The 23,597-nt window shown below is 39.6% G+C and overlaps 2 protein-coding genes across 8 annotated transcripts; both read right to left on the reverse strand.

The window, feature by feature from the left end:
- Positions 1-222: 222 nt before the first annotated feature.
- LOC108649040 (uncharacterized) lies at positions 223-13,645 on the reverse strand. 6 transcript variants are annotated; one of them, XM_089261380.1, is made up of 10 exons: positions 13,266-13,645; positions 8,064-8,281; positions 3,615-4,099; positions 3,318-3,541; positions 3,012-3,256; positions 2,203-2,370; positions 2,025-2,109; positions 1,886-1,967; positions 1,259-1,830; positions 223-972 (listed from the first exon to the last, which is right to left on the reverse strand). In XM_089261380.1, exons 2-10 carry the CDS (start codon positions 8,254-8,256, stop codon positions 828-830), a joined length of 2,199 nt encoding a protein of 732 aa, XP_089117506.1. In that variant the 5' UTR covers positions 8,257-8,281; positions 13,266-13,645; the 3' UTR covers positions 223-827. The 6 variants fall into 6 exon arrangements, with proteins under 6 accessions (XP_089117506.1, XP_030238390.1, XP_030238387.1 ...); XM_030382530.2 differs by having other exon boundaries at positions 1,287-1,830; positions 13,229-13,645; XM_030382527.2 differs by having other exon boundaries at positions 13,225-13,645.
- Positions 13,646-13,906: 261 nt separating this feature from the next.
- On the reverse strand, positions 13,907-21,922 carry LOC108649030 (UNC93-like protein MFSD11). Of its 2 annotated transcripts, none has more exons than XM_030382540.2 (4): positions 21,464-21,922; positions 15,512-15,681; positions 14,996-15,453; positions 13,907-14,927 (listed from the first exon to the last, which is right to left on the reverse strand). In XM_030382540.2, the coding sequence occupies exons 1-4, from the start codon at positions 21,548-21,550 to the stop codon at positions 14,341-14,343; spliced, it is 1,302 nt and encodes a 433-aa protein (XP_030238400.1). In that variant the 5' UTR covers positions 21,551-21,922; the 3' UTR covers positions 13,907-14,340. The 2 variants fall into 2 exon arrangements, with proteins under 2 accessions (XP_030238400.1, XP_089112561.1); XM_089256435.1 differs by lacking the exon at positions 21,464-21,922 and adding an exon at positions 16,147-16,425.
- Positions 21,923-23,597: the final 1,675 nt, after the last annotated feature.

A 23,597-nucleotide genomic window follows, 5' to 3' on the forward strand; every position in this document is an offset into this window, starting at 1 on the left:
ATTAAACGAGGTTTCCATGAAGTAAATCTATTTATGCTTCATCTTAACTCTGCCCAAATAATCTAAATCAATCAATATATAAAGCAGCATTCGCTTCTTGGTTTATAATAGTTTAACTAATTATTTACATATATATTATGAATATACAAAATTAAAATATCCGAGGAAACAAAGGAATTCTGGGCCCGTATATGTTACCTTGGTAATTAAATAAAACATGAATTTGTTGTTTATGTATCAAATGGCACCTAAATCTGTTTAATGTAAGTTATTAAAAAATAGTGATTAATACTACAACACTGCACAACAATATCGATGAACGTACGTATAAAGTGTTTGCATTCCTCTACAAAACAGTTACAATTGTCTCTAAATAGATTTTGATTTTTGTTCGCTTGATATTTTAGGTATATATGGACATGTATAAATATATATATATAGGTACACGATTTTCGCAATTAGTTACATAGTTAATGTATGTAGGTATGTGTAGATACTTTGATTTAGTAACAAATTTGAAAGTTTTGTGCGGCCTGAACTGTGGATTTGCTGGGTATACTGAGGATTTGGCCTTTAACATGATCATTTGGCTTATATAAATAGATGTGCTTACATATGTGGGCGTGTGTGTATTAAACACGGTCTCCACTCTTGATTTATGCATAGGTTAGAGAGTTATAAATAATTTTGAAACGAAATGTGTGCAGTCGCCGCTGTTGAGTCCGAGGCTTTGGTGCCTGCTATAAGTGGGTAACACGCAAGCCAGTCGGTGTCATCGGTTGTTTGGTGCCGGGCGTGCTTGGATCGCCGCAGCCGGTTAGCTAGAACTATAAGTCCGTAATGGGTCCGCCGGCGAGGCTGAGTCTGTTGGCCGTGGCGGCGCCGGCGGCAGCCATGGGTGCAGTCACATTTGGATTCCAATTTGGTTGGCTCGCCACCTGGGCGCTTAGGTCTTTAACCAATTTTTCGAGTCTAAAGACAGTCGACAATCGTAACAGCAGTTTGGATTTGTTTGGTAGTTGCAGAAAGAGAAGAGCAGAAATGCAAAAAAATACTGTGAGTGAATTTTGCTGTGTTTAGTCACCGAATACGCCTTAAACCTGATACGGAATGGGTTACGGAGTGCGGCATTAGGGGATGTGCATGCATGCGAAATGAAAGGTGAAACGCTGCAATGTAAAGGTCGAGTTGTTACAGTTACAGCTTAGAGACATGTGAAACAGTAAAGTAAGCCATATAGAGCATAGACTACACCCACGCTATGATACGCTGATTGGCCTCCTTACGTGCGCTGGTCGCTTCACTGAGCTCGCGCTTCAGCTGCGCATGCTCCTTCTTGCGAGGCAGCAGCGGCGGCGGCGTTGGTGTCGACGCCACCTGCTCCCCCAACAATGCGAACTTGGGCGGACTTTGCACAGGTTGCGATTGCGGCGACTGTTTAATGGGCGTGGCCAGGCCGTTGCTGCGAGATTCGTTGCTGGAACTGGACAGGCGCTTGCTGCTAGCCAACTCCTCATTATCCTCATCCTGCAGCTGCTCCTCCTCATCGTCCTCGTCCAGCAGCTGGGTGGGCGGCGCCGGTGCCTGATGCACGGTGCCATAGTGCAGATTCAACGAATGTGCACGTCGTGCGCCGCCATTGGGAAAGCCAAAGGGCGTTTTGGTGCGCGCGCCTCGAGCGCGTTCGTTCTCGTAGATTATATCGTGATATGCCTGTCGCTGATTGAACAAACTGGCCAGCGCCTGACGGAGATATTTGTTCTCCGCCTCCAGATGCGACACGCGTTTGTTCGTCTCCTTGCGCTCCACGCGCAGCTGCATTACCTGCGCCTGCAAATCAGTCAAATTAGCTAATCTGTTTTCATTGGACTGCAGCTGGACTTACCTTGAGCTCATCTATATCACGCAGTATGCGCACGTTGCCCTCGCTCATGGACCACTGACGCTCCTCCACCATGGACTTGACGCTGTGTGATAACGAGAATAATGAGCAAGTGCAGAGATTGATGGAGCTTGAGACTTACCGATTGAGCAGCGCATCCTCACGCACACGCGCCGCCTCCTTGACCTCGCGCACCACATCCGTCATCATGCCGGGCGTGTAGGCACCTAAAAGAGAGTCAAGCATATGGATTAGTTGCTAGCAGCTAGAGCAGGTTCCACAATGTATATATAGATGTTTGCATATATAAATATATATACCTGAATGAAAAGTGGGCGCTGGACTATGCGTGCCACCGAATCCGCCGCCAAATACCAATGGTTGACTTTGTGTGCTTAATCCACTCAAGCTATCTCTACGGTGCCGCATGCCCCCGCCGCCAGCCCACGGCTGGCCATTGGGAGCGTGCTTCAAAGCTTCGATATCAACTGTTTGTGTGTGTATACATATTTACGTAGTGTGCGGTGTGTGTGTGTGTGTGGAGAAGATAGTAGGCGAAAATAGGTAAAAGAAAATACGCAACAAATACGCATACAAAATACATAATACATAATCGAGAGCAGCGTGTAAATACAGAAAGTTTTTACAAATTTTTAACAATTACAATATAAACAACAACAACAAGAGTAATAGCAATAGAGAGCGCCAAAGGATATTACAAATATAGGAAAGAGAATATATCGAATAAATAGTAGAAAGTACTTTACGAATTTACAGACTGTCTTGCCATACAATTATGTACAATAAAAGGATATACAAAGGTGTTCGATAGTCGATAGCGTGTACGACTAGTGCATACCCAGTACTTAGCAGCAATGATTAAGAATACTACATATGTATATAACAAAATTTAGATCTTACGCTATATACAATTAAGAATAATCTATGCTTTACATATATAGTTTTATAGTCATGGAGATCACAGTGCTTAAGCAGACAAACAGGCGGACAATGCTAGAAAATACTAGAGTGTGCAAAGGAATAGAAACTCCCTTTCCTTTGCACTTACTCTAAGTTCTGCTCAATTACTATTAAGTACAGGGTATAACAAATAATTTCCTGAGCGCACCTTTCGTTTCGTGCAAATTGCGACAAATTTTCGAATTCGTTTCGTGCAATATGTTAATCTGTTCCATTAGCGCGGCAAAGAATTTATTCTGCTGATCGACGTCGCTGCCGTTGCCATTGGTCGAGACTGGGGCGCCGTTGCCATTGCCACTGCCACTGCCATTGCGACAGTCCGGCGTATTCTGGCCACTCAGCTTGGAGTCATTGTCCGAGGGATTCAGCAGGCAGGGATCACTAAAGCGAAAGCTGCAATAGGCATAGTCTTAGTTAGTGTCGCTAACAAATCGAATTTGTGTAATGGTTTTACCCGCGACTTATGTTCGGATTGCTGCCGCTGCCATCTATAACGTCCGTGGAGTTCTGGTCGTGCTCTGGACTGGCGCCAAAGCCGCCCAGCATATTGACCAGCGGCGGCAGACTGGCAAACTCCTGGGCCCCATCGCCGGCCAGCGGCAGGCCAAAGTTCAGGCCGTAGCCGTTGGACTGGGGCGGAAAGAGCATGGGGTAGCGGTAACTCAACGATTGTGGGTGCTACAAGCAATATGAGAAATTGTTAACTATTTTGGGTCATCAACTGTCGCAGGCCTTAATGGCCAATACTCACGCGCTGTATGCCCATGCTAAAGGGCGTGGCACCGCCCATGCCAAACGGTTGCGAGTGTGAACGCATAAAAAATGGTTGCTGTTGTTGTTGCTGCTGCTGCTGCTGTTGTTGTTGCTGCTGTTGCTGTTGTTGCTGCTGCTGCTGTTGCTGCTGCTGTTGTTGTGTTGCTGCTGCGGCTGCTGCCAACGTCTTCTTGGTCGCTGTTGTTGGATTAAAGTCCAGAAATTCCGACGATGATGACAATTGCGCATTCGTCGCATCACGCAGGCAATTCTCTAGCCACGCATCTAGATGATCCTTGGCATATTGCTCACGTGCGCTGCCATTGCTGCTGCTGCTTTTGTTCTTGCTGTTCGTTGCTGTTGCCGTTGTTGTGCCCGTTGCTGCTGATGCCGCTGCCGCTGCTGCTGCTGCTGCTGCTGCTGCCGTTGTTGTTGTTGTAGCGCTGCGTGATTTCAGTTTCTTGCGTTTGGTCGCATCCACAGCTAAAACGAATAAATCAAATCAATCGATTAGATGCGCCATATTGATTGGATAACTTAATTAAACTGGGTCAACAGCGAGCCGTTCTCTTCTTCTTCTAACTCGGCTTTTAATTACGGCCAACAATTATCAATCACGGCCTTCATTCGCGCATTGCGAATACACGAATGACTCAGACTCAGCTGCCCCATTGGCAGCCAGCCAGACTCAAAAGCTCTCTGAATGGCGTTTCGGCTTATTTCAGCCCACAAAAATGTCGCTTTGTGCATTCTCAAAACAAGTTTCTCTCGCATTGATATTTGATTTTTGGTCTTCATATACCCTGTAGCCGATGTAATTGTTGTTGGGGTATATGCAGCTCGGAGTTTTTTAAAATGAAGTTTTTTCAAAAATGAAACACAGTTTAATTAAGAGTGTGGGTATATTAAAGTTGAGCTCTGTTATACTTAATCTGGAAACATCGATTTTTCAATATGTGTAGGTATATCGTAGTCAGTCTTTCCCGGTCAGAGTTTTTCTGGCTTGTTTCGATTTCAGTTAGCTAAACACATATTGAAATTCGTCTAACATTTCGCTGAGACTTTGTCAACGTTACAGTTTCACTGGCAAACCGGTAATTGAGCATGCAGAGAGATGTGGGCGTAACGAGGAGCGCGGCGATCGAAGATTGGAGATTGTGGAGATCGGAGAGCAGCTGCCTCCAATTGCGATCGAATGCATAATTGAATAGCCAAGAGTCGAGTCGCGCTTGCCATGGGAAGTCATATGCTGCGCATTCCAGCGATTGCGATGTGTTTCCCCTAGGGGTACGTACGGCCCGTTTAAATTTAGCAAAAGACTCGCTGTTGTTATATTTGTTGTTGTTGTTGTTGTTGTTGTGATCATGATAAGGGGCGTGCTCGCTTTTGGCGCAGGGTGGCCATGAGGGTGCTATAAATAGCATGCGAGCGAGTTATATTAAAGCGGATGTGACTAAAAACAAGGAGCAGCCAGGAATTAAGACGCACACATGTCCATAACGACACACACACACATACATACATGCAGACATTGCTATATAAATGGTGGTTGCTGAGCTAATGATATATACTTTGAAAACGATACGAAGAGACACGACAGACGGCTTATGTATATAACCATATAGGTCTCCATTTCAAGCGAACCCTCAAGCCTCATGGAACATTTCTTTAAATGCAGAGTTCAGGCTATTTATAATTGCACAAGAGTCCTCTTTATATCAATATTTAATCTAGTTTCATTCCTTACGAAAAAGTTCTTATAATATAATCTCGTTTAATTCTAAGACTAAGAATGATCTGTTTCCTGAGATATAATATGTATGTATAATATAAATATCATTCTCCCCAGAGTTCTCTTCGCCATAAATGTGAAAAGATCGGAAGCCACGGAATACTACCGCTGGGACTAGGGGCATAGTGGAGCGGGTCCGGCATGTACACGGCATACGATATATGGATCTGTGGTTGGCGATGAAAATCTTAGCTTTTAGGTTCTTCTAACCGTGTCTGCTCAGATAGGTGTATATATTCCAGATCAACACTATCTATTTAGTGTATGTAGCTTATCTAGTATAATCCTAGCCACAACAAAGTCTAACTAAATTGATAATTACAGAGACTAACTAATTAGATAATTACAGAGACTAAAGATACTTCAGCAATCTAAAGACTCAATTCAATTCTCACTTCAAATTGATTCTCAGTGCAAATTTTCCACAAAAAATTTGATCAAAAATCTGTCGCGCAAATCTATTGCATCATACTAAATTACCGTTAACATCTCTATTGTGTGTAATCACTATACATATACGAGAATTAACGCGTTACTGTTCCCCAGCCAATTCTATTCTCCATACTGTGCATAGCTCTCATTCAAAGCTTCCGCCAGTGAATATCATCATTAGCTATTGCTGCTGTTTACAGTAAAGCTCACCACATGCACCGCCCATTCACCCGCCCAACGGCTCTCCAGCTGGAAGTCTTAATTAGCGACCATTTAGTGCATTGTTCCAAATCTATTCGCATCGCTTACCCAATTTCAATGTCAGATCGCGTGTATAGATTTCATAATAGGCCCATCGAAATTAAATCAATCACTGACCGTGAACTTAGATATATACACAAGCATATATATACGCACACACGTCACCTGGTACGCTATGGAACGAATATGATGCATGTCTTTCTAATTGCAACGAAAAGCAGATGCCTCCAGATGCCTTTGTGTCGGCCAATCAGACAAATTATCATCGGACAGTGGGGAACTTTCATATGTTTTAACTTTTGGAGTTACAAAAATCAAACAAAATGTTAAATGTTGCACAACAGATTCGCAGTCATTAAACAAATGCCTTGGGATAATTGCAGTGCGTTGCGTTACGTAATGGGGCAGATGGGCAGCACAGCTGTTTCAGCAAATTGAAAAGGAAATAACAATAAAAGCAGCGAGAAAACCTATAGAGAGAGCGAATGAAAATCGAGAAATGTGCATCTGTATATGCAAATCCAGCTGCCATAGAGGACAGCAGACGGCAGCTAGGCGTGCCATGGGAAAACTTTCTTAAGCTCCAGCTCCAGCTGAGCTATGTGTGAATCGTCGTGCGGATATAAGAAGAGCTAAGGTCTTTAGAAACTTGAGCAAATTAGTGAAACAATAAATAAAACAAAGCAATAAACAAAGACTTTATATAATGAAAAAATCATGGGAGAATAGCGAGTGTCTGGCAGATGCAGAGATAAAACATATTAGATAGAGTGTTTCACGGGCCGATTTCGATTTAAGATAGAGTACAAGGTTAAGACAGAAAAGATTTGTTTGGGAATTAAATTGAGGTATAGAAAAAAGTGCATTAGGAATACCTCATAATATAAAATTTACATTTAAACTAAAACAACTAAATGAATTTATAAATCTTAAACATTTCTGTAAGGTATATACATATATGAAATATTTCCAGAGAAGCAAATTTCAATATGATGTCAGTTGATATCATGTGAACGAGTCTTATATAGCCTGTAGCTAAACAGATAACGCTCACTTTCGGTTATCTCAAGAAAACTATAAAAAAATTGTAATACATCTCAAGTAGAGGTTTGAGTACAATGAATAATTTCATGTGTGGGCTACCCGACTTAAATATACCTCGAACTGTTCGTACAGATAACAGATATCAACAGCCGACAAGAAAATACCTAGAACTCTTCTCAAGACTATTATGAATAGCTAAATGTGAGTATTTATCAAAGTCGAAATCCCTAATATGTTATATAGAATATAATCTAGCATAAATATAAGGTCTAGCTGGCCTTCTGTTGCATGCAGTAGAAAGAAAGCAAATCTAACCTCAATTCCCATTAAAGATCAATGAGTGTATATACATATAGGTAAACAAAATATCACTTGAAATGTACTTCCCAACGGCCGGCACAAATATCAAAGAGTATAAAATTACATTTGACGAACTCTCTGCACACGATTCTAAGGACTTCTAATTTAAGAACTTATTAATGAGCTATTGCCCGGGAATGTAATAAAGAAGACGCTCTATTTATAGAGAGCTCCGCTTACAGAGAGCCAAGCAGGCGGGCAGCCCGTCAACTTCAATTTATATATACATCCCATTATATAGACATAGATATATGTACACATATATTTCCATCTATATCCATTGACAAATTAGCTGCACGGCTGCCTCACACATGTTTGTTAAAACAAATTGCTATTGGTGTTTTATTGTGACTTAATCAGAGATGGGTCTGTGGCGTTACATTCATCTAGTTTTCCAGTCTCTTCTTCTCTTTTTTTTCCTTTTTGGTTAACATCGCGTGTCTGCTTGCAACAAACGTGTGGCAGAAAATTAACAGCATTTAGCTGCAGACTTTTGTTTCGACTCGTTTTTGCTTCTCTCTATTTTAGCTGGGCGCTCAAGCGCAGCCAAGTGCTCACCTCTTTGTGTGCTGGCCACGCCCACGCCGCCCGAACTCTTGGACACGGACTGGGCTTTGGCCAGAGCTGGACTCGAGTTCGAGTTGGAGTTGGCTGCAGTTGGCATTGTGGTCACGGCGCTGCCATCCAAGCTCCCGCTCCCATTGCCATTCGTGTTGATCTCCTCCACCTGCGTTGTGGTTGTCATTTCCATGCAGTGTGCCAAGCGAGTCACTCGCCTGCGAAATAGAAGAGGAGAGAAGAGCATAGTTAGAGAACTTGAGCTGAGAAATACTTTTTATTGTTATTTAACAAAGGTTCCACACTCTTTGCCTGCATTCGGTTTCGTCTCTTTATATCAAGGCAGGGCAGAGCCGCGTCGCTTCGCAACATGTTGGCATTCGACCATGAAAAGCTTGCCAAATAGAAGGGGAACTTGTAGGAGTAGATGTATGTGTGATTGACTACCAAATACCCTGTAAGTTGTACTAAAAAAAGCTTGAGTATTTGTAGGAATTAACATGATGGTATACTGTTCGCTTTTTCATTCATTATACACTATCTACTATCTCCCTCTATTTTTATATGTAACTATATAGTTCTTTGTTTACCTATAAAATATTCCCTTAAATTTACTTATTTGTGCAAACTTTTGCTTTCTTTAACGTAAAAGAAATGGTACATTATCTACCGATTCCCATTTCTCCTCCTCTCCCTCCATCTCCTCCTCCTAAATTTCTATTGCACAACAATTTGCATACCTATTAGTAAATCTACCTACTCTAACTTAACAAATGTGCCTTCACCTCACTCATATTGAGCTATTCAACAAAACTTCCCTGCACACTGCGCAGCTACAGGGTATACCGGAGTCTGACAAACTAAGTAAACACACACACACACACACACAGACACTTTGTTAAAGTCGAGGGCAAGGAATGAACATAAAGACTTAGATCAAACAGCAAAACTGACAGAAAGAAAGAAAATGTCAGTTATCCGACGTATGCCAATGCCGGAAAACACCTGTCTATATTCACAATTTTCTATTATTCTATGGTTGTGTTTGTTGTTGTTGTTGTTGTCGTGTTGCTGGCCAAACATTTTATTGATGAAAAGTAAACAACGGCATTTTATCGAAATGCAAACCGTGAAGAGCACGAGAGTAAACAATTGCATATGTGTGTATGTATGTATGTATATGTATACATATTTGAGTCAAGTTGCCAGGAGACAGATAGCCGACAAATAGGCATATATATTTATATATAGGGTGAGTGGTCGTAGGCAGGGCTAAGGGCAGCAGCACTTCACATGCAGCGCACAAGTTGTTGTGATCTTAAGATAATGAAGTACTTGAATGCAATTTGCATTTAGCATTTTGTGGGTTTCTCTGCAGCTGCAAAAAAAAAGCTTTTTTTAGCGGTAAATTTGTGGGCAACAATATCTAGATAACATATATCTAGATCATGTGGGGGCTTGCACAACTTCTAATCCACTTAGTTGCTTGGCTTGCAAATAAAACTTGGCTTGCCTTTATGGTAAACTTTCCACAATTTAATTTATTTAATACTAATTTTTAAACACAATTTGGTTTATGGCTTGAAATACAAACACCTTAAGGTGGACCATCAAAGCTGTTTATATACAATTGCTTGGGTCATTATATAGTTTTTGGAGTGTGGAAACTTTATTTAATTTTGAAAACCTGAAACTTAATTTAAAGTTGAAAGTTTGTTAAGTCTAAACTATTTTTACACTAATGTAAATTTAATAAATTTAATTTAATTTAAGCAATCTCATTTACTACATTTCATTTGTTCAACTATTTAAAAATATTATGTTTATTAGCTGATAAATTAAAATTAAATATATAAATAAAAAACTACAATAAATAATTGGATAGTCAGCATCAGATGATGAATATATATTTCTATACCTATAACACATATTTTCTAATGCATTTCAAATTAATGATGGCTTAAATGTTTAGCAGCTTCTTCAGCACCTTTGTTAACGATCTTGCTAACGCTTAGTTAGCTGTTAACTGTCCAACTAATGTAGATAGGGTTTCTTTGCACACACACACACACAACTACATAAATATGTATGTAAATGTGACTGCATCATTAGTCTAATGGGCTTAAGTGCATCATTTTTTGTTTTTTTTTTTTTAGTGTGTGTCTTAATGTCTGAGAAAGTTGTTGGCCAGAAACATTTGCATGCCATTAACAAACTTGAATGCTTGGCTTGTTTTAATGTAGTAGCTACTGCTGCTGCTTCTTCTTCTTGCTCTTCTTGTGCTTCTTCTTCGGCGTCTGCTTCACTCATTTATGACAGCATAATTGCCAGGCCGTTAGCTGTAAGGAAATTTACATGTGCATTGCCAGCTGGGCTCGGATCGGTTCGGTTCGGTTCGGTTTGGTTTGGTTCTGTAACAGAATTAACAGAGCGCCGCTATGCTTTACCGCTTCGCTAGCTGCAATTATGCGGCCACAGAGTGCAAGATACAAATGTATCTGCTGGATACAAGTGTCTATCTTTGGAGTGCCAAAAAAAAAAGCAGCTTGATCACAGCGCCAAAGTAGGCGCAACGAATGCCAAGCGATGCTTTGCATTTGCCACGCTCGTTACACAGATAACGATGCCCAGATACAAAGATACTTACATACTCAGATACAAAGCCGCCTGTGTGTGGGTCTGCCAATGCCAAAATCTATGCAAGGCGAAAACAAATTAAAAACTAACAAGAAAGCCAAAAAGAAGAAGAAGAGAAAAAGAGAGAGAGAGGGAGAGAGGGGAGGAAAGTAGTGAGAGGGAGCGAGTCGTGAGACGACACGTTTGCCCGTTAAGTACAAGTATCTATAAGATACACACATTTATATTGTCTGCATCTGTGGCTGTGGCTGTATCTGTATCTGTATCTGTACAAGCGCTAACGAGCGAAAAAGTTGACTTTGCCGCGAATGGGCTTGTTATTGTTGCCATTTTTTATTAACGTACCGGCAAAAGGCCTTGCCACTTCACTAGTCAACTTCAAGTTGAAAGTGAATTAAGTTTTTTCTTTTCTTTGCCGCTGAGCTCAGCGAAAGGCGCAACAACCACAGCAGCAACAGCAACAACAACAAAAACAACAATGGCAACAACATCATTAAAGCCAACAACAACTTTGGGAACTGATGATTAATTAAATTAGCGATAACGAAAAAATGTTAAGTACAATTTGATGATAAGTGGGTGGCACTAAATAACAAGTAGGGCTAAAAGTGGACTTTATCAGCGACTATATTGCATCCGACTTAATATATTGCATCTATGATAATAATTTTGAAGTATGCACTTTCAATAGCAGAGAGCTATATATACACTAACAGAAATTTCATTAGTTAACATGTTACTGTTAACTACAGTTGTGGGAACTCGCGGTAATGTTATTATTACTAACACCAGTTGAAACTGAATTCTCTGTTAAGTTTTAAATTTGACAATGCTAAATAACATTTTCGTGGAAGGTTAACATATTTTAGTACTTGATGTTTAATTTCAGGATCTGTTATCTTCGCACCTAATGAATCGCAATACAAAATTAACAGAAATAATATATCATTAGAATTCATATATGTATTATTTTAACTAGCTAATGGGTATATCAGCGTCGACTTCTCGCTTCGCTTCTACCTTAATCTAATCTCGCCTGCGCACTGAATAGGCTAATAAATTAAGACAGTAGAAGACGGACAGCAGCAGAGAGACAGACACGAGTAGAGGTGTTATGACTCCTCCAACCAAATTAACACCAATGACAACAAAAAGCGCGTTCAAGCTTGACGTTTGTTTAGTTCTGGTTTGTTTTTGTTTAGCTTTTGAGTTGGCCCTGATTAGCTGGCCGCAAGGTGAGAGCCGCACCAAACCGAACCGAAGCAGCACCAATAGCAGCAACAACAAAAACTAAAAGCACATTCATTACTGGCAAATATCTATTATGGCGTTTCTTTCTATTTTCGCTCAAGTTCTAGGCTATTGACACGGAGCCAAGAGAAAAGCGCATGTCGCCAAAGAAAAACAGACGAAGATGAATATCATGGGTGAGAGAAAAAAATAAAAAACGAAATGCCAAACTGAATGATAATGAAGTTTAGTTTCAATGGGCATGCTGTGTGTGGTGCTATTGGAATCTACCAACAGCGCAATACTCTGTTAAAGAAAGCTCAATGACTGTCAAACTGTATTGTATAAGAGAGAGCTGCAATTATCGGAAGATATATTTTATATATATATATATATATTTTTAATATTTACAGGAATGCTTACAAGCATATGCTAAGTATTAACATTAACATTAGCATAGTCTACTCCTGATTACTTTGTAAACTAGATATACAAATAGAACCGGTTATATTTTCTAATGGTTCAGGGACGCAGCGCATATGTGTATTTATGTGATTGACCTTTCCCATACAAGCATTTTTAATGACACCAATAAAAGCAAAACAACGTAAAGTGAAAAAGGCAACTGCGACGCTGATCAAATCACCGGACGCGATCAATGGCTAAATAGAAGTGAAGAGAGAGACAAATACCAGCGCAAACGCAAACACAAACAAAGACCAAGTTGGAGTCATTTGGTTTGTTGACCCAAGCGTAGAGCATTCAATAAATTGAAGAAAATGAATGAAAGGAGAAACAGAGACAGACGTTAACGGAGACGGAAAAACGTAAGAGCAGCGATGACCAAGCAAAAGCGCCCAAGGAGCAGTTACACACAAATACACACTCACACAGGCAAATGCACTCATACATGAGACACACTTTGCTCTGGGAGAGACAACTATCGAGTTGCTTGCACGAATGTGCCCCCCTCTCTTCCCTCTCTATTCCATACAACAGCAGACGACAAACACAAAATGAAAAGCGAAATGCGTTCAAATGACGTCGTCGCTGGCGTAGGCGTAGCGATTCTGCCGCATCGCTGCCGCTGCCACTGCCGCTGCTACTGCTACTGTCAGCTGAGGCAGCTGCTGCTGCTGGTGCTGCTGTTGCGCCTGCATGAGTTTGAATTGGAATTGCTTTTGTTTTTATGCTGGCACTTGGCTCACATACCAAACAAATTTCTCAAGGTTTCGACACACACACACACATGGAGAGCACTCACATTAAAAATATTACTAATTATTAAAGTTACCTACGCGTTGCAATCGCCGCTGAATTGAAATGCAGTTGTACCTTCGCCTGTGCCGCTTCAAATATTTTATAGGCACTGCTTAATGATTTAATGCTAATTCTCTAGCGTTAATAGCAATTTAAAAAACACACACACGCACACACATCTGCAAGCTGCTTTTGCTTTTTGCCATTCTTGTTTTGCACACGCACAAACACATACACGCAGCGTCAACTTAAAATTCTACACGATATTTATTATTGAATCCATTCAATGGCTTTTGCGGCAGTTGTTGTCGTAGCTTCCACCGATTTTCAGTAGTTTTATTCGCAATTAGTCAACACAAACACCCGCAATGCGTACCCAATAGCTTCGCGCAGCGACACGATACAACACGTCTGCTCTCGACAAGTGTTGCTCGACAACTAATGCGAGACGCCAAAATGAAACAGAAACTGAACGACACAACGAAACGGCAGCGAAAACATAACGAAAATTCAGCAAGTAAAACCAGTGCTGGACAGCGCTCAGTACGGTTGCGCGGTTTCGTTCAAATTTAAAATATAGTTGTAACAGTTTTTACGCGATTTATTAAAAGGCTTTATAGAAAATTTGAATGAATTCATTTTAACCTTTAGTTTTCAACGAGCGCTTTTAAATCAATTATCTTCGAAATTTCCCATCAAGCATAAAATGAAACAAGTGTCTTCAAATACGTACATATATATTATATATTTATAATTGCACTGTAAATGCAAATTGTAGACAATATCAATTTACAATTGCACGTGTACTTTTGTGCTTAAAATAAATAAACACATTTATAAACATATACATATCATATAAAAAAAACATTTACAGCTAATCATTACGAATACTTTTTGGAGTTCAACATTAAAATACATACATACATTCATACATATAGCAACATTAGCGATCAACAAATTAACTATTATTGTATATGTATAGGAAGACGCCGGCGCACGTGCAAATGCACGCACGAAGGGTTTTTTTTTAACAAACATTACACATACACAAAAGCGTGCTTTACCTTAAGCAATATCTTTCAATACTATTACTAAACTTAAATACAAACAGCATTCATGAATTAAGCTACTCCGCAAGCGACGCCCTCATCTACTTCTCCTGCTCGCGATGCTCCCGCTTAAAGCTCCACTCAACAATAACAAATGACACCGTGCCAATGGTGCCAGTGATGACCAAAATGGCCAGCTGGATGTAGAGGCCGAAGTGCGAGGAATAGAAGAAGCTGATGGCCGCCGCCACGGACTGCGTGAACTTGAAGAGGGCGAATGCGCCAACCGGATTGTTGACGAACTCGCCGCCCAGCATGGAATAGACCTGAGTATTGAAGCAGGCATCGCCCAGACCCAGCAGAAAGGCGCACACCAATGCCATCGAGGCACTAGGTGGGTCCAAATACGATATATCGGTGGTATCTGTAAACGGTGCGCTATTCGGTAAATTGAGGAATGTCATCAAATAGGCAGCCATGTGCATCACATAGCCGGCAATCACAATGGGATCGCGACCGAAGCGAGTCGTCTTCGACGCCAGAATGCCAAAGAAGCCGCCGCCAAAGACTTCGCCGACGCCAATGCAGATGCCCACCAGGCCGACAATTTCCTTGGGCGTCGAAGCTATTTTCGAGGTGAAGCCAATGGACGAACCGAACACGCCGCTGAAGAACGAAAGCTCTAGACCTAAAAGCAAAAAGACATCAGTTTAGAATGAAAATCATATTATGATAAATCATCCTCCTCATCCTCACCTGTGTAGAAGAACGCCAGGCTGAGCAGAAGCATTTTCTTGGTGCAAAACAGTTTGCCGGCCAGCTTCAGAGCATAGAGCGCCTGGCCGCAGCCCGTGTGCTGCTCCTCGAGCTCATTGTCCTGCTCCGCATTGCTGGCCATGAAGCGCAAGGCAGCCAAAAATACAATGCCCAAAATGGCCACAATGGTCAGCACGCCAATGACCAGATTGCGCGTCTCCTTGTCAATGTGCGTCTTGTCCTGGAACTGGTAGTAGACGAACAGGTTGCCAAAGAACATGCTGCACTGCAGCAGCGCCCAGAAGATGCCCGAATTGCGTGAAATTGTCTCAGAGCTGCTGCAGCGAGCCAAATAGGTGCCCTGACCCGTCCAGGTGATCGAGGCGCCCAGACCCAGCACAGCGCTCGCCACATACAGCAGCGCAGTCGATGGGAACAAGAAGGTGATCATGAAGAGGCTGCAGCAATAGTATAATGGGTCAATACACCATCTCAATATATTCATCTAAGACTTACGTGTAGGTGGAAGCGCCCACAACCATCGCCACGCGAGGTCCTGTAAACGAGATGAAGGACGGCGCCAGCCAATTGGAGAGCGAAAAGAATAGGTAGAGTATGGCCAGGCTGGTGTAGCCGTCGCCCTTGAAGCTGTCATCCTCCTGCGCTATGCTGTCCAATATTGTTTTCTGTGGAGTAAATGAGTTTTGGGAACATGTCAGACAGATTCAAAGGAATGTGATGGACTAGAAGATACTCTTAACCTTATTTATGGCTTAGCTCAAGTTATTTATAAATAAAAGTTGTTGTAAAATTGTATTTTTATATTTATTTTCAATTAAAATTATATTGCATTCCATGCACAAAACCAATCTACCCCATTCACGGTAGACAACTGCAGGGTACATACAATATAAACAGCTTAAATGTGAAGCACGTGTCGTCAATTCAAGGTTAAACTAGGTCGAATCATTTCCTATGCGGATGCGGTAGTGGGCGTTGCTTCCACTTTTGGCAGTAAATTTTCTCTATATATAGGCTTAAATAATATAAATTAGAATATATCTATATATATACATATACAGACAATTATATATGGATATATACTATAAATAAATAAAATTTTAAGTATATGCTAAAAGTCAAGCTCAAACTGGTTTTTCGCCACCAAATTCAAGTGCAATGACAACTGCAACAGAAATATTCTTGGATCGCCGGCGACTGTCGACTGGCGCTGGCTGGCTGCCACTTTTTGCATTCATTAATTTGCGATTATGGAAAATTTCATGAGCCACAGACGCAGACACCGACGCAGAGGCAAACGTGTTTTCTGTAAACAAAATTTTCCACGCTTAAATCGAAGGATTTTGTGTGAACCCAACACGACAGCGCATTGATATCGCTATCGACTACTTGACTCTGACACCAATTAGTAATTTACTTTTAAAATATTTCTATATATTTGTACTCATTTCAAGAGCTATTTTAATATGCATATCTGTCTATAAATCCCATTCAGCGGCAGAAAGTGAAAGTAAAACTAATAATAAATTAATATAAATATATATAAATGTTTCCAACTTAAGCAACATTCTTCAAATAATATGAAATACTAACAATTTCTAAAAAGCTTCTCTTTTATACCTCTTATATATCTTTAGAGGGCATTCATAACTTTATATAAAATATGAAAATATACTAATAATTATTCTAATAGCTTTTATTGATTACAACAACAAGAAACAATCTTATCTTTGGCGCGATATATAGAAAGTATTTTATTATCAAAAAATCTTCGAATTGCAAGTGGCCCAGTTGTAAATCACTGTTAACGGAGCAAGATCAAACCAGGGCTGCATAATAACGTATGTAAGCTATGAGTTTAGCTAATTACTACAATTTGGTTTACTTGAATCAATTGGTCTTCCATGTTTATTCCACCTTTAATTCAGTTCACCATATTGAACCAGTTCCACTTTTCAGCCTTGCCATCAACTATAATCACAAATTCCTTAGACCAAATCTTCAATAAGCACAACAACAACAACAATAAGCTGATAACAGAGCTCTCTATACTCTGTTTTAATCAGTTCAATAACGTCTATTGGACACATGATCAGCGAACAATGCAAAAAATAAAAGAGTTGCACTTGCAAATCTGGGTCAAGTTTTGTGTAAATAAATGTGACAAAGGCTTAAAATAAATAAGAAACTTCAATGACTCGATCCAGCAATGTGAAAGTCATTGGGCACCTTAAAAAAATAGATATAAATATATATATGTATGTACATATATGTTTGTATATGTGGAAATATATGTACACACATATATAAACGCAGCCGAAATAATTAGCAGCTGTTAAACCATTGTAACATTATGATCTGATATTTACAGTTATGTGTACGTGCATGTTACGCAAATATCAACTGGCGCGACAACTCGCGAGCAATGCGAATGCGCAGCCAAAAAGGAGACCTGCTGAAAACTACGGCAGAAACAAGTTTCATTCGCTAGCTTTTCAGATTTTCGTTTCGTATGAGACGAGGGGATAGCCGCGGGTAGCGGGGCATCCTTGTGGGCTCGTCTATGGCGCACCCACTTTTTTTTTGTGGGTTGAGTAATGACGTCGCTGTGTGGCGCCTAACGGTTATTATGCCAAGCCAAGGGGACAGACAGCAGCTGTTTGCGTCGTTTGGCAACACTATTTGTGTGTGTGAGTGTATTTATATGTTTGCATGTGAGTAATGCATATGTATGCTGGCCAGCTTGGCCTTGAGCCTGACGTATGGACGCCTGTGTGTGTGTGTGCAGCGAGCTTGCAATTGCATTGACATTGAAAGAGCTGACATAGATGCGTTAATACACAAAACGCAAACAAACGCGCTATAGCAACCAGCCTATGTATGTGTATATGTATATTTATAGACGTAATTTGGATTTGATTGCGCAATCATGTCGAAAGTTATCAAATTTCTCGAATTGAATGGCTTACATTAAGAAATGTGTGTGTTGATGAGTGAACTGGTTAATTTCCCTACATGTGCGAACATTTGTATACTTTGATCGAGTATTTAGAGAATATTGTTAACAGTGTTATGTTAACAGTTTGCGCTTATGCATGTTACTTTCTTTTGCTTTGATCGAGTATTTAGAGAATATTATTAACAGTGTGATGTTAACAGTTTGCGCTTGTGCATGTTACTTTCTTTTGTATTCTTAATTTGGAATTTTTTAAGTTTTAAGTTTAACTTTAACTTTACTTATATATGGGTCAGTGGAAATGCAAAGGTAAGCACTGGCATTGCAGCGCAGTTCACAATACTGGGATAAGACTGTAATATTGATTCACATATATTATAACATACTTATGGACTACGGATAGATTGCGCCAGAAGCCAAGGCCTTTACACCGAAATTGCGCTCTAATGGGCCACACACACACACAGAAATAGTGTAAACTCAATTGGTCTTAGCTACGGACTAGGCGATCGATCGACCGACCGTTGTTATTCCTCTATAAACGTTTGGTAAGCGGCATTTGGTGAACGCCCAGCTTGGAATTCCAGTTCACTTTAATGTGAGGCGTAGTTAATATATTGTTAAATAATATAACAAAAAGAAAACAAAAAGCGAACTAGCTGGAGGGCGAATTAAGCAAACGTTTACATAAAAGTGAGAGTCTGATATTTATACAATACTCTACAAACCGATTAACTCTGTTTGGGTAAATATCAAACGACATTGTGAAGATACAAAATGTTAAACTCTCTCATAACGGTGTCTGTAAACCGGTTCACTGAACTGTGTACTTGAACAGAATAAACAAGTAAGAACGTTGCAGTCGGGCGCTACCGACTGCGGAATACTCATTCACATCCCGCGGAAAACTCTTTTTTGTAAATTGCAAATTTTGTTATTTAAGCTTATTTTATATTTTTTTAATATTTAAATTTTATTTTTATATTTTATAAAAATCTTTCCTTCCGTGTTATCAATGCCTATTAAGCCTATTTGTATATACATATAAATACATACATATGTATGTATGTAGGTAGCTCAAGCATATAAATGTCGCAATTTGATACTACAAATGCCGATTGCCACGCCCCTAGTGGCCGTAGACACCTCATTTTTGGCCAGTTCTTAGAAAGAGCTAACGGTAACGTAAATGCGAAATTTGAATGCTAACGCTCAAAAAATGTGAAAATTACAGGGTATTTTTCGATATGCCACGCCCCCAACGAGGCGTGACAATTATTTTTGGGGCATCGATAGAGGACGTTACCAGTAACTCAACTATCTAAATTTGAAGCTTCTAGCTCTTAAACTGTCGGAGATATAAAGTTTTGCGGTTTGCCACGCCCCCTTTGGGCGGGCATATATCCACTATAGCTTGTTGGACTTGGGAGGTCAACTCGCGTATATATACCAAATTTCAAGTCTGTAGCATCAATAGTGCCTTGAATATAGCCAAATTTGAAAAATCACTATATCTTCAGGGCCGATTTGCCACGCACCTATTAGGCGTAGACATAACATTTTTTATCAGTCATTATAGAATTATAGCTTTAGCTCACGCGCGAAATTTCAACGTTCTAGCTTTAGAACTTTAGGAGATACCGTTTTATCTGATTTGCCACGCCCCCAATAGGCGTAGATATATCCACCATAGCTTTTTGGACTTGGGGGGTCAACGCGGACCTACATACCAAATTTCAACTTTCTAGCTCTTCAACTAACATGATTTCTGGTATATCGGAAAATGCATTTTCCGATTTGCCACGCCCCTAGTGGGCGGATCGGGAAAATTTTAACACTTTATAAATCGGAGTTATACACGAGTATGTGTTCCAAATTTCAAGCCTCTAGCTTCAATAGCGGCGAAATGAACTGCGTTCATACGGACAGACGGACAGACGGACAGACGGACAGACGGACAGACGGACGGACGGACGGACGGACAGACGGACGGACAGCAAGACGGACATTGCACAAAACCAATATACTAATTCACTTCGTGAATGAGTATAAAAATATATATGTATAATGAGAAAATAAAATTACTGCTGAGAGGTTTACGTTTCGTTTCGAATCACAATCAAAAATAGAAGTGAAAAATGTGTTTAGCATACAAAACAAAAACTTGAAATTCAACAAAATAAAAGACGAGTTTAATTCCAATTGATAATGAGTTGACATAGCAATACTCTTATTTTTGGATCATTTATGTGTATGATTTTACTTTACAGCTATAAATAATGTATTTATCAGATATATAGTTTAATGTACCAACTTATCATTGGGAACTCGGTTTTAAATTACATATTTTAGTTAACATACATACGTAAACCGAAAAATAAGATAGTACCATATTTATGTTTTGCACGATAAAGGTAATTTTCAGAGTATACAATATTCTATATAGGAAGAATGACAACAAAGATCTAACTATCCTGTGCATAGATATCTGGAATTATTAATTCACAGTCTACACAATACAAATCAGATCAGTTTTTTTTTTTCATGACTATAATCAAACGAGTGACCTTCATCTTGATCTGAACCCGGACAAGAGTCTGACTAAACCGCTATACATATAAATTATATCGTGAATGGGCTCATTGATGATATTACATATAGATTTACATACTTTTGTGTTAAAAGTAAAGCACAAGCATTACATTTTTGTAATTACAGTAATGACAGAGAAGCCTATACAAATACAAAGGCATACACATACACACACACAATTGCTCAATTTGTGTAGGCGTTTTCTTTTTATCAGGCTACAAAAGTCTATCAAAAGCCCTTCACCTCCGACAAAGGGAGTGATTCGTAATTGAAAGTTGACTTTTGATCTCGACAATTGAATGGGAGAGAGTCTTGCAGTAACTCAATTGATTTATGTTTTATACATAAATAAACAAGCATATAGCCGTTATATACATATGTAGCGTTATCAGCTTTAGCATATTATTGTATTGTATCAACTAGAAGCTGTTTAAGCAAACAGAGAGCCTAACGAGCTGATTAGAAATATGATATATGATATTTAAAGCAATAAACATCAAAAACAAAAGTAGGGCATATTTATACCTATATATAAACATACATATTTCCCTTAATATATGTATGTATACATATAAATCAACGTAATTTACTCAAATGGTAATTGAATGAAGCACTTTCTTTATACAAAGTAGCTAATATATGTATATGCATGTGGTTGTGTTTGTGCGTGTGTATGCATTAATGTGTTTGCGCGCTTGTTTGGTGGGTGGCTAGAACAACTGAGAAACGACCACGTATGCCAAGGCTACGACAGCGTCTATTGGCAAGGACAAGGACGAAAATAGCCCTGTATTCTATGGCACGGGGAATGTCAACAACGCCCACGCATACCTACAAAGCAATGCGCGCACACACACAACACAAGTATACAAAAGCCCGGACGCGCACTCAGAACTCACCTCGATGTTACACATTGTTTGAAATGCAGTGAAAACAAACATAAAGCCAAAGCCGAGTATTAATATCATCACGAATTTCATCTCCATTTTGTCGGATTATTGTTATTTGTTCCTTGTAAGCTGTTGAAGATTTATCTATTTATTGATATTGCACATATCAGACCGTACAGCATTTGACGTCACAAACAATACGTTAGACTCGGGGGAAGCAGAAACGTAGACGTTAGTAGAAACTGCGACTTTTAATTAATGTTTAGCGCGGGTAAATTATAAAATCACTTTTTACTTATGCAAATTATTTAACAAGTGCTTAAAATAATAAAATGCAAGGCAAAGAAAGCTTCACAGAAAATTGAAACCGAAATCACAAAAATGTTTGACGCGCTGGGTTAATGTGCGTATGCGATGAGGTTTGATAGTGGATTGAAACGAGCAAGAGAAAATGTCAAGTGTAAATATACACAATGTTAAAAGAGAATGCAGTCATGTTAATATTTCAACTCAATGTGGCACTGTTAGCACCGTAAGAAGTCAGCTGTTACAGGCAAACCAGTTATCATATAACCGTCGCAATATAGTATTTTTTGCTATCGATTTCATAACAATCGAAAAATGCCGGAATGTTTTAAAGTCCAAGAAGTGCTTATATTTATTTTTGCTAGTTGGCTTAACGGTTAGCATTAACTGAAAGCAGATGTGTTCTAAATCGAAGCGATATCATTAGTATATTGGGAACCACGGTCAGGCCAGGTCAACGAACGGTCTTGGTAATGTGGCAATCGTATTCAAGGGGGTTCACCATCGGCAGAAGCGCTATGCTTGTACGGGAATGAAAGCATATTGAAGAGTTCGTTCGTATATACTTTCTCATTGAACGTTTGATGGGAGCACGGTCTCTGCTTGGCTTTGCTTTCGATCGTTTTGCCTTTGATTTCGATACACGCTTGTCGCGGTTCACGGATGTTTTCCTTGCCGACGAAGAGCGTTTGTTGCTTACCCTGGAATCTAAGTCACATGTAGGTATTCCAGTATATTTTATTTTGGCGCACTTGATGGTATGCCGAATGGCATAGCTCGATGATCCAGTGCGAGCCAGAATGCCCAGATCGGTCAGATTAGACAGCGATTGATAGATTATCTCGTCCACATTGACCATTAGCAAAGAACTTTTCACATGCCGATTAATCAGCTCAGCGGGGACAAATCCGGCCAGCGATTCCTGCAATTCGAAGACGGTCTTATAAACAAGCTGATTGACTTCCTTTGGCACATTAAAACTATCCATGTTAAATCAATGAAACAGTAATTTGGAAAAAAAAAAAGATTTGAAATGCTCGTGTAAAATTATAAAAATGTAAAATGTATATATTCTCGTGCGCTTTGCCCAGATTGTGATTTGTTTTGTGCAAGTTCCCGAAGTGTTCTGAAACAGTTTAGGTCGAGTCGAATTCTTGTGCTGGGAGTAAAAGGCAAAGGCTACTTAGGTTTAAAAGCTAAAACGAAGAGATTTTCGATTTTATTTATAACAATTTGTTGCGAAAAATTCATTTATGTGTTCAAGAGGTTTGTGTGTATGTGTGTGTAACATAGATCGTTTATTATATATATAGTAGTCATATAATATATATATTTATATATAGTATATATTTTACGATTTATTGGATTCGGGTTAGTTCATTTTTTTGGTGTACCATAAACACTAAAATCTTTTTCTTTTTGCAGGTATTTATCGTTATAAATAATTTTTTCATTTCATTTAAGTGAATCTTTTGCTTGTTACAAACTGGAAAGGCTCCACACATATATCCAATCGAACCATAAATAAAATTTCTTTGTGGTCGTTCATAACATAGGTAATAGTGTATATCGTAGTATGGTATGTGTATGTATATAAGTATAAAGGTAAATATATGACCGCTGTCCGAGCGCTGCTCCGAACGGGGTACTCAGTACACCTGATCGGCATTCGGAAGGGGCGATATCTAGGCATTTCCAAAATAAGCAAATGTGGAGCGAATAAAAAAACGATTTCCAGAGCTGGTTTAACACAGACGGTACACAGTTATTGATAAACAACAGATATTTATCATCAACATTATTTCTTAAAATTATTTAAAAGGGGTTCAGCTTGTTT

The sequence above is a fragment of the Drosophila navojoa genome, chromosome 2 (assembly GCF_054131105.1).
Source record: "Drosophila navojoa isolate 15081-1374.11 chromosome 2, UAZ_NAV_1.0, whole genome shotgun sequence".
In the NCBI taxonomy this organism is placed as follows: domain Eukaryota; kingdom Metazoa; phylum Arthropoda; class Insecta; order Diptera; family Drosophilidae; genus Drosophila; species Drosophila navojoa.